At 36.7% G+C, this 17,357-nt stretch overlaps 1 protein-coding gene across 1 annotated transcript in view; it reads left to right on the forward strand.

Annotated features, from left to right (window-relative positions):
- Window positions 1-17,357, forward strand: part of ATRNL1 (attractin like 1) — a 679,297-nt gene that overhangs the window by 301,949 nt on the left and 359,991 nt on the right. Inside the window, exon 26 of the mRNA XM_060125653.1 lies at window positions 10,289-10,367. Coding sequence (XP_059981636.1) covers window positions 10,289-10,367 — 79 coding nt within the window. The remainder of the gene's footprint in view (window positions 1-10,288; window positions 10,368-17,357) is intronic.

Below are 17,357 nucleotides of genomic sequence, written 5' to 3' on the forward strand. Positions count from 1 at the left end.
CCTCAGTGGCACAGCCCTGACACCTGGCTGGAGCACCAAGAGCCTTTCATCCACAAGGCTCAGAATAAAAGGGAGAAAAAATAGAAAGAAAGAAAGAAAGAAGATAAAATAAAGTTATGAAAATAAAAAATAATTTTTAAGAAAAAAAAACTTTCAAGTAAAAAAAAAGACAGAACCATAGGACAAATGGTAAAAGCAAAGCTAGACAGACAAAATCACACAGGGAAGAATACACATACACACTCACAAAAAGAGAAAAGGGGGGGAAAATATATCGTTGCTCCCAAAGTCTACCTCCTCAATTTGGGATGATTTGTTGTCTATTCAGGTATTCCACAGATGCAGGGTACATCAAGTTGATTGTGGAGACTTAATCTGCTGCTCCTGAGGCTGCTGGGAGAGATTTCCCTTTCTCTTCTTTGTTTGCACAGCTCCCAGGGTTCAGGTTTGGATTTGCCCTTCCTGCGACCCCCCCCCCCCCCCCCGTGTAGGTCGCCTGAGGGCGTCTGTTCTTTGCTCAGACAGGGCGAGGTTAAAGGAGCAGCTGATTCGGGGGCTCTGGCTCACTCAGGCTGGGGGGAGAGAGGGGTACGGATGCGGGGCGAGCCTGCGGCGGCAGAGGCCGGCATGACATTGCACCAGCCTGAGGCGCGCCGTGCGTTCTCCCGGGGAAGTTGTCCCTGGATCCGGGGACACTGGCAGTGGCAGGCTGCACAGGCTCCCCGGAAGCGGGGTGTGGATAGTGACCTGTGCTCACACACAGGCTTCTTGGTGGCGGCAGCAACAGCCTTAGCGTCTCATGCCCGTCTCTGGGGTCTGCGCTGATAGCCGCGGTTCACGCCCGTCTCTGGAGCTCCTTTAAGTGGCGCTCTTAATCCTCTCTCCTCGCGCACCAGGAAACAAAGAGGCAAGAAAAAGTGTCTTGTCTCTTAGGCAGCTCCTAGACCTTTTTTCCCGGCTAGCCGCGGTGCACTAACCCCCTGCAGGCTGTGTTCAAACTGCCAACCGCAGTCCTCTCCCGGCGACCGAAGCCCGAGCCTCAGCTCTCAGCCCCGCCCGCCCCGGCGGGTAAGCAGACAAGCCTCTCGGCCTGGTTGGTGAGTGCCGGTCGGCCCTTATCCGCTGTGCGGGAATCTCTACGCTTTGCCCTCCGCACCCCTGTTGCTGTGCTCTCCTCTGCGGCTCCGAAGCTTCCCCCTCTGCTACCCGCAGTCTCCGCCCGCAAAGGGGCTTCCTAGTGTGTGGAAACCTTTCCTCCTTCACAGCTCCCTCCCTCTGGTGCAGGTCCCGTCCCTATTTTTGTCTCTCTTTTTTCTTTTACTCTACGCAGGTACGTGGGGCGTTTTTTGCGTTTTGGGAGGTCTGAGGTCTTCTGCCAGCGTTCAGTAGGTGTTCTGTAGGAGTTGTTCCACATGTAGATGTATTTCTGATGTATCTGTCGGGAGGAAGGTGATCTCCGTGTTTTACTCTTCCGCCATCTTTAAGCTCCTCTCTATAGTTTCTTGTAATCATCAGCTCTGTCAGGATATAGACCAGTTCCAGAATCTCAAAGAATCCTTCATAGGGCTTCCTTTACAGTCAGGCTTTTTCCTCGTCCATAAACCCTGGCAACCACAGATTGGTACCCTGTCTCTATAGTTTTGCCTTTCCCAGAATGTCATATACATGGAATCATACAGTATGTAACCTCCTGAGACTGGTTTCTTTCCCTTAGCATACTGTATTTGAGATTTATTCAAGTTGGTTTTTTCCATCAATAGTCCATTTCATTTTTGTTGTTCAGTGGTATTCCATTGTATGAATATACTCAAGTTTGTTTATCCATCCACCCTTTGATAAGAATTGTTATACTTTTCAGCAGCTATGAATAATGCTGCCGTGGACAAGGTACACACTTGTATAGGTTTTGTGCAGACATAAGTTTTCACTTCTTTAGGATAAATATCTGGAAGTGGGATTGCTGAATCATATAGCAAATGTATGTTTATCTTTATAATAACTGCCACTATTTTTCAGAGTGACTGTATCATTTTGCCTTGCCACCAGCAAAGTATGAAGGTTTCAGTTGTTCCACATCCTCAGTGCTTGGTCTTGTCAGTATTTTTTATTATAGCCATTCAAATAGGTGTGTGGTGGTATCTTATGATTTTAATCTGCATTTCCCTAATGGCTAATGACATTGAATATCTTTTCATATACTTATTAGCCACTTTTATCTTCTTTGGTTAAGTGTCTTTGCAGATTTTTTGCCTATTTTTTATTGTTTGTTTTCTTATTCTTGGGTTTGAGTATTCTTTATATGTCTGGATGTAAATCTTCTGCCAGAAGTGTGATTTGATATAATTTTCTCCCAGACTTTGACTTGTATTTTTATTCTTTTAACAGTGTCTTTTGTGGAGAAAAAAAAATGTTTTAATTTTGATAAAATCCAATGTATTTTTTTTCTTTTATGAGTTATGCTTTTGGTGTCATATAAGAACTCTTTGCCTACTCAATGTCACATAGATTTCCTTCTAAGAGTTTTGTACTTTTACATTGTACATTTAAGTCTGTGATCCATTTCAGATATCTTTTGTTTATGAGTCTATGATCCATTTTAGTTACTGTTTATGATTGAGGTATAGGTCAAGGTTCATTATTTTGCATATGGATATCCAATCTTTACAGCCTTTGGAAAAGACTGGTCTTTCTCTTTTGAAATGCCTTTGCAGCTCTGTCAAAAATCCATTCACCATCAGGCTTCCAGTTCCAGGAAACACTACATAAACATACATCTCTCTTTATGTCCCATGGGTCTCAACTATAAAACCTGGATGATATGCATGGGCATCTATCTGGTAATTGTGAAAAGTAAGTATCATTAGGCAGATCAGGGAAGAACAGCAGAATTCAGAGCACCCTGAAATATTTGGAAGTTAACCATTTATTCCTCCAGTATCCCCTGCCTTGAGCCTCAATGCAGAAAACATCCTGGAAAAATACTCTAGTTCTGACTTGTGCTGTGGAAAAGGAAGCCCTTGAAGCTCAGAGAGTAGGGGAGATCCACCCCCCAATTTTTCCTCTCTTTTTTAAATACTTACCCCCAATTCCAAACAGTCTTGAAGCAGGAACATTGGCTGCAGCAAAAACGGCCAGGAAGCTGCTAGAGCCAAATTTCCAAGGGTTGGGAATCTTCTGCATAACACGGAACTGTAGGTACAAGAGGGTCAATACAAGTCCATTGCTTTTCCCTCTTCTCTGTCCTCCCAATGCAGAATGTGGCACAGTCACAGAAGCGGGTAGTTTCTGGCCAGAGGATGGAAAAGTGAAGCCCAGAGAACCAGAAAAAGTCTGGGAAATAACAGAGAGAGAAAAGCCATCACATAAAGTTGAACTTCTGGGATTTTCCATGTGAGGCTCTTATCGTAATTAATATACCAAAGAATTTGAGAAGCGGCTAACGGTTAGAACTCTGCCCAGGCCCCAGACTGAACCCACATGGCAGACTCAAATAGCACTGAAAAAGCTTTGGGTACATTGTAAGCACAGCCTACAGATGTCTAAAGTAAAATATCTCTATAGAGAATATCAACATTTTCTATAAGATACAAATAAGACCTCAGTCCCTCTGTAAATTTGATACAGCAGAAAGAGCTGTGATGGAAGTGCGCCATTCTTCAGCGTGGTTAGCAAGTCAAGGACTGTCTGTCAATATTTATTTATAGCTTTAAGAAAAACTTTATCAGGTGTTGGATCTGTTAACCATCCATATGGAGAAAAGTAACATTTGACTCCTACCTCATACTAATCATAAAAATAAATACCAGGAGAAAAGGAAAAACAATGAAGTATCATCTAGAAGGTAATATGAGAATTCTTCGTCACATCTTTAGAACTGGGAAAATTTCTTAAACAGACACACAAAGCACTTCAGTAAAATTAGACTAACAATTTTTGTTGTCAGAAGATGTCATTAACATTGTGAAAAGTCAAGCCATGCAGTAGTATAAAATATTCACAACCTATATAAAGGATAAAGGCCCTATTGTCACAATATATAACTCATATAAATCAATAAAATGCAGTCTTAAAACTCAACTCCCCGCCCCCCGCAAAATGGCAAGAGACTTGAATAAGCACTTCACAAAAAAGGATAAGTGGCTAACAAAATATAAAAATGTGCTCCATTTAATTTTTATCAGGGAATGCAAATTATAAAACTACAATATAATACTATTTACTATTCACCCATTATAGTGACTAAAAAGAACAAGATAGATGATATCAAATGTTGGAGTGGATGTGGAACTCTAGACACTTCTGGTGGTCTAGAAGTTGGTGCAACAACTTTGAAAACAATTTGACTGTATTCTAAAGTTGAGCTTACCCATACTCTGTGATCCAACAATTCCATTCCATCAAAGGTCATGTTAAGCATATTTATAGCAGTGTGTTTTAAATAGCCAAAACCTTGGAATAACCCAAATACCTAAAAATAATAGAATATGGGGCAATGAAAAGAACAAACTAATCCTAAAAGAACAATATGGATGCATTCACTAACATAGTTTTGAACAAAAGAAGCTAGAAACAAAAGAATGAATATTTTAGGATTCCATTTGTGTAAAGTTCAGAAATAGGCAGAAACACACTATGGTGTTAAAAATCATTATGCTAGTGACCTCTGATGAATAGGGATGGGCAAAGTACTATTTCTTTACTGGGGTGGTGGTTACATGGGTATATTTTCTTTGCGATAATTCATTGAGCTGTATACTTATGATTTCTCTATGTGTGTTATGCATTAGTGCTTTAGGAAAGCTTTTTAAGAAGAGCATTTACTACTTTAAAAATATTAAGGGAATTTTGTAATTGAAACTTTTATCCTGACTACATGGTTTCAAAAGGTATGCTTTAAATAAAAGTTGAGTGTAGAAAAGAGCACTGTATACATTGACCTTTATAATTTTTGGTGCAAGTTTGTGAGATTAAGGTTTTATCCAGGTACATGATTTGTAAAAGGAGTAATTAACCAGGAAGGTCTTCCTTACTATATGTTCCTTGCCTTTTTAATACTTTGCCAAGGAGGCTTTAGAGCACTCTATTTTCTGTAAAATATTTCAAGAAAGGATTGAAGAGTTATCAAATGTGCTCTTTAGATTTGTAAATCTGTTACCAGTTTTGGGGAGGTTCATTTAGGTGTTTTTCTATGAATTTTACATAAATGATAGCAGAAGTAGATTTTATGGAGTCTTTCCCAGCCTTCATTTAACTGCTTCCATGTGGCTATTCAGTGAGGATTCAATTTGGGAGGAATTGATCCCTCACCAGCTTCATGGATGGGCTAAAGCCAGTAAGTGCATACCCTTCAATTTGCCAAGTGATTGGCGAAGAGTGGGCATGTATAATGGTATGTGATAGAAGTCTGGAACTGCGGCATTCGTTTTTGTATCTAAGGGAGAAACAAGGCTGAGAATAAAGCTGATGCACAACAGAGTGTATGTCAGAAAACAGAAAGAAATGTAGCCAGGGCCCTGGCCAGTACAAACCTGGAAGTTATTCTTCCTTTTGACTTTGGGGAGTGTCTTAGTCTGCTCAGGCTACCGTAAACAACTAACACAGACTGAGTGACTTTAACAACAGAAAGTTTATAGTCTCACAGTTTTGGAGGCTGGGAAGTCTAAGATCTGAGTGCCAGCATGGTTTGCTTCTGGTGAGAGCTTTCTTCTTGGCCTGTAGATGACCGCCTTCTTGGTGTGTGTTCACGTGGCCTTTTCTCGGTACAAGTGCTTGGGGAGAGAGCACAAGCTCTCTGGTGTTTCTTCTTATGAGGACACTAATTCTGCTGGCTCAGGGCTCTACCATTATGACCTCATTTAACTTTAGTTACATCCAAATTTCCTATCTCTAAGTATAATCACATTGGGGGTTAGGGCTTCAACATACAACTTTTGGAGGAACATTTGTAGCATTCTGCCTCTAGCCCCCTAAATCATGTCCTTATTGCATGCAAAGTACATTTATTTCATCCCAGCAATCCCAAAAGGCTTAATTCATTCCAGAATCGACACTAAAGTCTGAAGTCTCATCTGAATATTGTCTAAATCAGATATGGGTGAGATTTGGGGTACAAGTTAACCCGAGGCAAAATTCCTCTCTAGTTGTGAGCCTGTGAAACCAGGCAAATTATGTGATTCCAAAATACTACGGTGGTATAGGCATAGAATAGATATTCCCATTTCAAAAGGAAGAAAAGTAGAGGAAGAAAGGGGCGATGGGTCCCAAGGAAGGCTAATCCCATCAAACTTAAAGGTTTGAGAATAACCCTCCTTGGTTCAGTGCTCTACCTCCAGGTCCCCTGAGGGACGTCACCCCATAGCTCTGTGGTACGGCCCTGCCACGTTAGCTTGGCAAGGTGGCCCTGATGCTGCAGCACTGTGCTGCAGCCTTGGCACCAAGGCTCTTGGCGGGGGTATCCTGGTCCTGTAAAACCCAAGAGCCTCCACCCTTTGAAACTGAGGAGGATCCATCCTTGCCCCCTGGGCCTGTGGTGGGAGTGGGAGCCCGAAAGGTCTCTGATTCCCTTCTGGGTCGTTCTTCCCTTTTCTTAAAGGATAAAGCCTGCTTCCAACTGAATAGCTCTATGTTCCCATCCCATAGAATCCAAGAAGCCTGAAAACCTTCTTTCATTCCATCTTGTTTTCTCTTTACCCTTTAGTTTAAACTCTCAGTGTCTCTGCTGGTATAATTCCATATCTATTCCTATAATAGTATATTATTAGAAGAATATTTTCTTTTTATTACTTTTTATTACCAGCCTAATATGAATTTACATAGAAAACATAACAAACTCCTAAAGTGTATATCTCCTCTTCTCAAGGAGGTAAAATCGTGAAAACTGAAAAATTTTATACTGGCTTCCTCTATCATTATAAAAGTGACACTCTTCACTTGTGTCATGAAATTTAGATCAGAAAGAATTTAAGTTCCCTGTGGAGAAATTCAGCAAGTCTTCACTGTCCTAAACTGAATCTTGATCATGTAACTATTTTGGGGGGAGGATATTGTGAATTACAAATTGTCAAATAAAAATACTTTTTGGTATTTAGGTTACGTTTAATTATTAAATGTAAATGAATTTTGGTATGTGTACTATTGTCTACTACTGCAGACACTGTGAGAGAAACAGTTTACAAGATACGGTATCTGACTGAATATAAGGGATGATAAAATTGAATGTGTTTTTACATTTTACCGGGAAAGTAATGGTGAAACAAGAAGTCAGCAGAAAGGGGAGAACTTGCAATTTAAGACTTTTGTAACTTAGGCAATTTATGTAAACTCTCCATGACCTCAACTTTCTCATCTTTTAAATGAGTACATAACAGAATACACAGTATATCATGTGTGATTGTGGTAATGATAGAATTAATGCATGTAAAACATATAACACAGTGCTTGGTACATATTACTCAATAGATGTTAGTTACTTTTATTATGAATGTTATTCAGGAGTACAGTTTGGACATGGTAGATTTGAGGTGATATTTATCTCTCTTGTTAAAATTCTTAAGGTATTATGGTAAGACTTAAATTCAGATAAATGGATCCTTGGACTATATATAAAGTATCGATTCTCACTACTATATTTCAACAGTTGCATTGTTAACTTGGATATAACAAGGGAAGTGTAACTGCTGTGGCAGTAATTCAGACTAGAACAGGGTTTCGGCACTATTGGCAGGTTGGCTGGGAAAATCTTTGTTGTGGGGAGGAAGACTGACCTCTATATTGTACCATATTTACCAGCATCCCACTTTATGTCCACCAAGTGGTGACAACCAAAAATGTCTCCAGCCACTGCCAAATGTCCCTGGAGGGCAAAACTCTCCTGAGAACCAGTGGACTAGAAGGAATCATGTAAGAAGAGTCTTCAAATATATAAAGAAGTATTAGAATATAGAAGAAGGAAATGGCTGATTCAGTGTAACCCAGAGACAGAAGCAGCACTGATTAATAAAAGTTAGAAAGACAGCTTAACAGAAAATTTTCATAGTTTGAGTTAGCTAAAAATAAAATTCACCAACTTATGAGCCAGCAGAAGCTACAATGTGTATTTAATTAGGAACCGGATCACTATCAGAGTTGTGCTGGGAATTTCTTTCCTGGGAGGGAGTCTGAACTAAATAATGTCATCGATCTCTTCTAATGATAAGATGCTCTCATTTTGTCAGGTTAAATGACTTATATTTGGAAATGATTCCAAATGAGGTCATAGTTGAAGCCATGAGAATAACTGAGCTCTTTTTCTGAGAGCAAGAATAGATAATAGCATGGTCTTGTGAATGAATTTTCAGGAATGTCCATAATTTAAAACAAGAAATCAGGAATGCAGTCTACTTTCACTGACTCCATAGTGTGTCAAGAAGGATGAAGGAAGCCAAGAAAATAAAGTGTTCAGAAGGGTTTTAAAGGATGGATGGTTGGTATTGTCAATTGAGAAGTAAAAGACAGTTGATAGAGAAAAGACTAGTTTATTTAATTTTTAGAAAGTCATGATGAGGAAGTACCCACTAAAATGTTGCATAGTATATAAACATTAATTATTAATGTTAACATTTTTATTAGTATACAAATTGGATACCACATTATAAGACGTTAAATAAGACTAGGTTATGAGGAAATTGACATGGAAGTGGCTACATGGACCACTTGCTCAACAAACTAGAGGAAGCTACAGGGTTAATAAAATAGGGCTATTGTTTTTTATTTTTTAGGTGATGTGGGACTTGAGCACTTCTGAAAATTTAAATTTAGATGAAATAGAATGAGTTTATAAATACTAGAGGGAAAGATAATTATGTAAAAAGCAGTAAGGTACCTCAGTGGTTGATACTGGGGAATATGGAAAACAACTGTTGTGACATAGTGTGCAAGCTCAGAGTTCAGAGTTCCCAACAGATGGGAAGGAAAGAGTCTGAGGCTTTGAGGCTCGTTTTGAATTTTGGCTCTACCAGTTAAACTCCCTGTGTGACTCTAAGCAGTTTACTTTGAACTTTTCTGAGCATTGGATTCTTCTTTTCTAAAATAAGAATAATATATCCTATCTGGAAATGTTCGTATAAAACTAAACCCAGTCATCAGTGTGATGTATCTAGGGCAGTATCTGGAATGTGTTTAGCACTCAGTGGATGGGTGCTAGAATTATCCATGTCATTGTCAGCAACATTGAAAGATATTCTAAGATTTCTTTAAGTGAGGCAAGGAGAAAAAATATATTAAGGATTTGACAAGAGTAGAAAGTGTCAACATTTACACTGCTTATGAGTGAATCAATTGATGAGTACAAGGATGATCAGTTAAGGGTGAAGACCAGGTTTTTGGTAGTGGTCAGTGACCAGTGAATTTATAGTGGCGCTGTTCTGCTCATTTCTGGGTCTTTTCATAGCATAATCTTTGACCACAGAGCAAAGGAAGGGAAAAGAAACAGTAATGCCTGGTTGGGATTGGTTAACCAGATTCACATAAATCTGTTATTTTGAGATTTGTCAGTCTCAAATTACTGCTAAAAAGGTATCCTCTGTTACATAGTCTATCGCATATGGTACCTAATACATATTGACCACATGTATATACATTGTAATTGAATTATTTCTTAATTTAAACATTAGTATATACAAGGGATTCTCAACTTCTGTAGAACTGACATTTTGGACAGAATAATTCTTTGTCGTTGGGGGCAGTCCTGTGCATTGCAGGATGTTTAGCAGCATCCCTGGCTGCACTCAGTAGACGCAAGTTGCACTTCTCTCCCAGTGTGATAATCAAACGTGTATCTAGACATAGTCAGATATCCCAGTGGTGGGATGGGTGGGAGGGCTAAATCACCTTCAGTTGAGAACTACAGGAATATTCTCAGATATAAGATAGTTGCTAATAAAGGTAAAATGAATAAATGTGTGATATTTAAATTTATAAAATTGCCAGATTTTATGACTCAGTAGCAATTCTAAAAAAATTTATTGCTGTATAAAACCAATAGAATTATAAAGTTACATTCCTTCTGACAGAGAAAATCTGAAAGATAGACTATAATATATATTAAAGAATATAAATAATTTTTCTACCTGTGTACTTTGCTTTTACTTGAGAATGTTTTACAAACTTCTAATTTATCTGTTTTGCTTGAATATTTACCAAGGCAAAGTGATTATTTCTATATATTTTTAAGTCCTCTACATATTCTTTTATCATTTCATGACACATTGCAAGTGTTTTAAGCAAAAATTATTTGTGTTTTATTTTCTAGTTGTTTTTTATCCTTATTACTGGTGGCCGCTGTGGTGTGGAAGATCAAACAAACATGTTGGGCTTCTCGACGGAGAGAGGTAACAGTAATATTACTTAATCTTTAGTTTAAAGATTCAAGCAAACATATGGATCTGTATTCCTTAATTGACATCCTCCTTTCAAATAGAGATTTTCAAATCAGTTTCATTTATTAAGATTGAGCAAGTCAATCTAGTATTTTTTAAGCTTTAGAGCAAAATTTGCCACTGTCATTTTAAATCAGTATCTGTAGAAGCATTGGTTAGTTGCAGTTTTTTTAAAAGTGTTAGAATTTATAGTGGATACCAATATTAATTTTGTTGATTAACCTGCAATCTCTTTAATTTAGGTAGTTATACTATAAAAAGATTATTTTTATAACTTAAAATTTAAAAGAATATTCTGAGCAATAAATATTAATTTTTGGTTTGTATCTTGTAGAATTCTTTTTTTTGGTAATCAGATCTTTTTCATGGGTATCTGATAATCCAAGTATGTTTGAATTACACCTCAATTTGATACATTTCTATATCAGAGTTAATCATGTGTGTCCCTTATGATCTTAAAATTGATAAAAATAGTAATACTCTTACAGAACAACAGCTGATGATGTAAATATATTAAACAAATATAGTTTCCTAACTTTGTATGTATTAGTTAATTGAAAGGAACAAAGAAATATAATAATATGAGGATCCTAAATGTGCAGTAGATTTATTGTTCTATACCTCATATAATGAAAAAGCGTTTCTGTTTTTATTAATATTATTATATTCTATTACTTTTTATTTTTATAAATTTATTTATTTATTTTTGGCTGCATTGGGTCTTCATTGCTGCGCACGGGCTCTCTCCAGTTGCGGCGAGCGGGGGCTACTCTTCATTGCAGTGTGCGGGCTTCAGTAGTTGTGATGCGCAGGCTTCAGTAGTTGTGGCTCGTGGGCTCTAGAGTGCAGGCTAAGTAGTTGTGGTGCACAGGCTTAGTTGCTGTGCGACATGTGGGATCTTCCCGGACCAGGGCTCAAAGCCGTGTCCCCTGCATTGGCAGATGGATTCTTAACCACTGCGCCACCAGAGAAGTCCGTCTATTACTATTAATACTAGTATTATTAGCATTCTATTTGCTGTTGCATTTCCCAGTATATTTTTATACGTTTAATTTTGTGAAACAATGTATAGCAGAGATATAATTACTTACCTTCTTGTTTTCCACATATAAGAAGATTATATTTAAAAACAATCCAGAATATTCCAAATTATAGAATTAGTAAATGACATGAGTTCTTCTTAATTACTCTCCTATTTTCAAACATCCAGTGCCTACCTATAATGTATTTGCAAACTTGACACCACTCCCCTGCAAATAAATTACTTACCCTAATTCTCTCCACCTCTCTGATTTTCTGTACATGGGCAGTGCAACATCAGTGAGAATTTACTTGGTATGGTCCTATGATAAAATGTAATCCAATATAAAAGGAATTTTTAAAATATTAATATATAAATATTTTGCAAAAAGTGGAATTCTGTGTGGAGATAAACAATCTTCTACACATGCTAGACAATCTATTAAGGTAAAAGTATGGATTCAGGAAGGAAAAAACAAGTGGTAATCAGGCAGTATGAAAACATTCCATAATGGAGTAGAGCAAGTGAACATTTATGCCTCTTATCATTAGAAAAGAAGTTAGGCTCAATCAGGGAGCCTGGGTTCTCACTTCATTATGACTAGCAATGTTTAAATATCTGATTTCTAAAGTTTATAAAATGTAACTGTATAAAGATAGAATTGTGAAAACATCTGTGTACAACTGTGCCATTAACTAGGTGGGTAAGCAGTCTAATTGAATTCAGTTCCCTCTAAAGAGAGGCGTCGTACTATATAACTTATTCTCAGTTTGAGGTTCCTAGAGCTCTAGGAATGTTTATATGTAATGACTAAAGTTTAGAAACTATTAAATATTTGAGAAAAATAATGGGAATTGTTCATTTAACTATGAAACTTTCACACTTTTCAAAATGACAAATTGCTTTTGGTTAATATATCACCTCAGTGTAGTATGTAGTTTATTGCATATTATCAGAAGCTCTGGCCAGCTGATACTACTTTAATTTTTAAAATACAAATATGAATTTATTTTTTGATTAGAAGTCAAAATCTAAGTATGTGTTGCACATGTGAGAATGGAGGAAAAATAGGAAGGAAGGAAGAACTAGATTAGGGACCTCTGGGCCAGTTCTAATCTGTGGTTCTAAATGTTACTATGTCCTCTTGATAATCCTCAATTTAATGTCCTTCTTTCCAAGTCTTCCAGGTAATGAATCTTTGTTAAAGAATATAATAATATTTGCATTTAATTTGCTTCCTTTACCAAAATACAAAATCTGTCCTGTTGAGAGGTCATGTCATGTTACACTATCATGTTAAAAAATATTATGGGGAATTTTATCATTTTTAATTTTATTAAATCTTTTAAATACAAATTTCTAAATGTCTTAGAAACCATTCATATGTTGATGCCCAAAGTAAAGTTGATATTATTTTGATGGCTACCAGACATCTATTTAGCTAATAATTTTTATATTATTAAAAGATTGTCATTTTGGTTTTAGAGACCCAATGACTTTTAACCACACAGTTGTAACTAATATGATAATCCCATTTATAGACTTTATGTAAATGGGGTAAAAATGTGTTTTTCTCTCTCTTTATTCAGTTTTAACTATTAGATTAACACTAATATTCCTCAAAGGAAAATACCTCAATATTTTTTCTTTATATGGAGATGTTACTTTCTCCAAAGCATTAAGACATCAATTATTGTAAACCTCAGAGGACCCCTATGAGTAGTAGAATGACAGTTTATCTTTAACAGTAAATGAAGGTTATTTAAAGGATTCTTCCTTCTTGGTATTTCTGTAATTTTGTTATAGGAATTGTATTACTTGCTTTTCTAAATATAAGGATTGTTTTAAAATGAAAATAATCTTTAGACATTTTAAAAATATATTGTGTTAATTAAACCAGACATATTGCTTTTTGTTTTTAACTGTTCAAAGGTTTGGGTCTCGTAAACACACACGTACATTTTTTGTGTTATAATTTTAATATCAGAAGCCCATTAATAATGTTATGCCTTTGAATAATACCCCTTGAATTCAGGGGCTCTTAAAAACACAAAAATGAAACTATAAAGGACCTTAATTTTAATGTTACCTCTTCATATAGGAGCTCGAAACCCATTTCTGTGATAACCCTATTAAAAATAAGAAAGTTTCGAGTTCATGTGTGTGGAGGGGATGCTGTGCTAATTAATGGAAACAATAAGTGGACATTGATCAGTGGAAATATTATAAAATATGAGAAGGATGAGTTTATTTTTATAGCTTATGCTTGTTACAGAGGTCTGAAAACCTTGAGTTTCAAAGGCACCTTGAAGTTTAGATAAATAGTCATTACATTACAAAAACATTTGTTAGAGCCAGGTATATATTAAAAGGAGACTTTTTTTTTTTTTTTTTTTTGCGGTACGCGGGCCTCTCACTGTTGTGGCCTCTCCCGCTGCGGAGCACAGGCTCCGGACGCGCAGGCTCAGCGGCCATGGCTCACGGGCCCAGCCGCTCCGCGACATGTGGGATCTTCCCAGACCGGGGCATGAACCGGTGTCCCCTGCATCGGCAGGCGGACTCTCAACCACTGCGCCACCAGGGAAGCCCAAAAGGAGACTTTTTAAATAGCATCGTCATACTTAATAATTTTCATGTTTAAACTAAAATATGTGTTTTTAATAGGTATTAAAGGCACAAACCCATTAAAATTTTATAATTACTCCTTGCAATAAAGGTATTTAATCTTATATTTGACTAACATAAGTGGAAATATCATGCATATCTTAATAGTTATAAGAAGTTAATTTTTTCAGTTAACAACATTTATTCCCATATATTTTGGATGATTTAACTGTAGTATGCCTCCATTAAAATCTAACTGGAAAATCTGTAGAACAATAGATCCCATAAGCAAAGGTAAGGTTATATTAATCAACTTCATATTACTAGTGGGTTTGTGTATTTGAATGATTATATTTCCTGTACCAGGAACTTTTATTTCTTTTATTCTCTTTACAGTTCTTTAAAGAATAAAAAATATATTAATATAGTTCGTTACCACATTATTTGCTTATACTTCATAGTATAGTATGCATCTCTAATGCTTAAAAATCAATAAGAACAATATTGTCTGGGATAAGTCAATGTCCAGTGAGTAACTGATCTTGTGTTCATGATGCTCTATTTTCCTGCACATTTCACAGTCACGCAGCATAAAACCTAACTTTGAATTTAACATAATCAACCTGAAGTTTGAATTAAAAATAATAAACTAAACCCCATAAATAGTAGCTCTGAGTGACAAACTACTTTTCTTAAGGCAAACAGATTAACTCTTTCCTCTGTTTCATGGGCACAAAAGAACAGAAAAGAATTAATATCATTAAGTTATACTTTACTAAGGAAGTGTCATGAGTCAACAATTTATGATAAAAATCATCTCTGAGAGTCTAAATTTGTGGTAAATGGGTTCTCATCTAAATATTATTAATGTAATGCATCATTGTTTGCAAAGTAAGTTACTGTACCTCTTTAGAAATACACCCAACTTATTTAGAGAGAGGAGAGTGGGCATAGAGTGAAGAGAGTAATGAGAAAATGTTACTTTGGGTGGAAAAATTAAAATTAATTAATTTAGGTACTGTATGAAACTTCTTGTACAATTTCTTAGTAATTTAAGAATCTGTATTTTATTTTTAATGGTCAAAATTGCAATATCTAGATAAAGCTTTCCAGAAAACATGTTCCTTTGTCAAAAAAGCAAGAAGTTTTAAAAATCATTATTAAATAATGAGCTCAAATAAATGTCTATCTTGGCAGTTAATGGCCTTAGTATCAACTTATTTTTCCTTAACATTTTCTGTAATATTATGACACAGATCAATCATTTGATGTGCCACTTAGAAAGAAAAAACAGTGCCAATTAACTATGGCTCTCTTGCCACTAAGAATATTTGTTTCATACTATTCAAAGGACTCTTACAGAATTACTTAGATATAGATTTTATTGTATATCAACATATATATATACATTGAAAGGAAAGTAAAAGCAAAATAAATTGGGTAAGGTATTACCAAAACTTGTTCATAGTCCAGTTTTTCATAAATCACTTTGACTTAGGAAAAAAACGTTTTGTTTATTTCACGTAGTACCATTGACTAGAGTAATCAAGTTTGTGTCTGTGCAGGCAATGACAACTATATCATAACTGCCATCTGGCCAGTAGTGATTGTACAATTTCATTGATTATAAGACACGTCAGACTTCAGAGATATTAAAATGTGAAAACAAAGTATGTCTTAGAATCTATAAAATATGGTAGGGCCTACTTTATAAGGTTTATAGTACTAAATGAGTTAATATGTTCTAAATACCCCACTGCCTGTTACTTACCAGACTTAAAAAAACGTTAGCAGTTATTGTTTGTCGATACGTAAAATAAAGAATGATTAGCGGGTTTCCCTGGTGGCGCAGTTGTTGAGAGTCCACCTGCTGATGCAGGAGACACGGGTTCGTACCCCGGTCCGGGAAGATCCCACATGCGGCGGAGCGGCTGTGCCCATGAGCCATGGCCGCTGAGCCTGTGCGTCTGGAGCTTGTGCTCCACAGCGGGAGAGACCACAACAGTGAGAGGCCTGCGTACCGAAAAAAAAAAAAAAAAAAAAAAAAAATGATTAGCAATATATTATGCATTCATATTAGTAACAGCAACTCCTGTATATCTAGGATTCTTTTCCTCCTCCATGTCCATTTTAACACAGTGATTCTCAATCTAGCCGGTCCTTTAGAATCACCTGTAGATCTTAAAAAATATATTTATATATCCCTGAGTGCCACTCCACTACTCGACCCCCATCAGACCTATAAATCAGAATTTCTTTGAAGCTCAGCTTGATGTATCTGTTTTTAAGCCCACAATTGATTGTAATATGCACCATTAGCACTGAAACTCTGCTTTGACTTCTACTCTTAGAGAGATGGAAAACCATTGAAGGGTTTTCCACAGAGGAGTTAAGTGATTTGAGCTAAAAAGATCTGCTTTTAAACTGATAATTCTGCTGCTGTGTTAAAACTAGATTACAGATAGACACCTGTAGACACAGGGAGACTAGTAAGTAGGTTATTACCATACCTGGTGAGAGATGATCATGGATCAGATCAGGAGGTGGCAGTGGATATGGCAAGAAGTGATTGGATTATGAGTACATATTGAAGATAGTAACAGGATTAGATGGGTGGGGTGGTGTGAGAAAGAAATAAACCAAGCGTAGAGCGTGCAGAAAATGAAGGAAATAATCGAGACTAGAGGAGAAATTAATGCAATAGAGAACCGAAAAACAGCATAGAAAATCAATGAACATAAGTTGGTTCTTTGAAAGATCAACAAAATTGACAAAATAGCTCAACTGACCAAGAATAAAAGAGAGAAGATTCAAATCACTAAAATTGGGAATGAAAGAGGCAACATTATTACTGATCTTCTGAGATAAAAAGGCTTCTAAGGGTACACTATGAACATCTGTAGGCCAACAAACTGGATAATTTAGGTGAAATGGAAAACTCCTGGAAAGGGATAAACTGTCAAAACTGATTCAAGAAGAAATATAAAATCTGAGTTAGACTGGTAACAAGCAGAAAGATTGCATTAGTAATTTAAAAATTTCACACTAGATGGATCAATGTCCTGTCTGCAACAAGCACATGTAGCACCCAGATCTTGCTTTCTAATACAATTTTCAATTAAAGGAACCAGGGATTTTTGGAGAATTGGCCGATTCTCAGACTGGGAAAGGAAATACACAAACTGAGCCTGGAGTTTCTTGTAGTGCCAGAATGTAAGGAATTGTTCAAATACACAAACAAACATACACACACACAAACACTACAATGATGAGAGTATGTCAGAGGGATACTAGAGCCACTAGAGACAGCTCCCATG

Source organism: Lagenorhynchus albirostris, chromosome 16, assembly GCF_949774975.1.
Source record: "Lagenorhynchus albirostris chromosome 16, mLagAlb1.1, whole genome shotgun sequence".
Taxonomy (NCBI): domain Eukaryota; kingdom Metazoa; phylum Chordata; class Mammalia; order Artiodactyla; family Delphinidae; genus Lagenorhynchus; species Lagenorhynchus albirostris.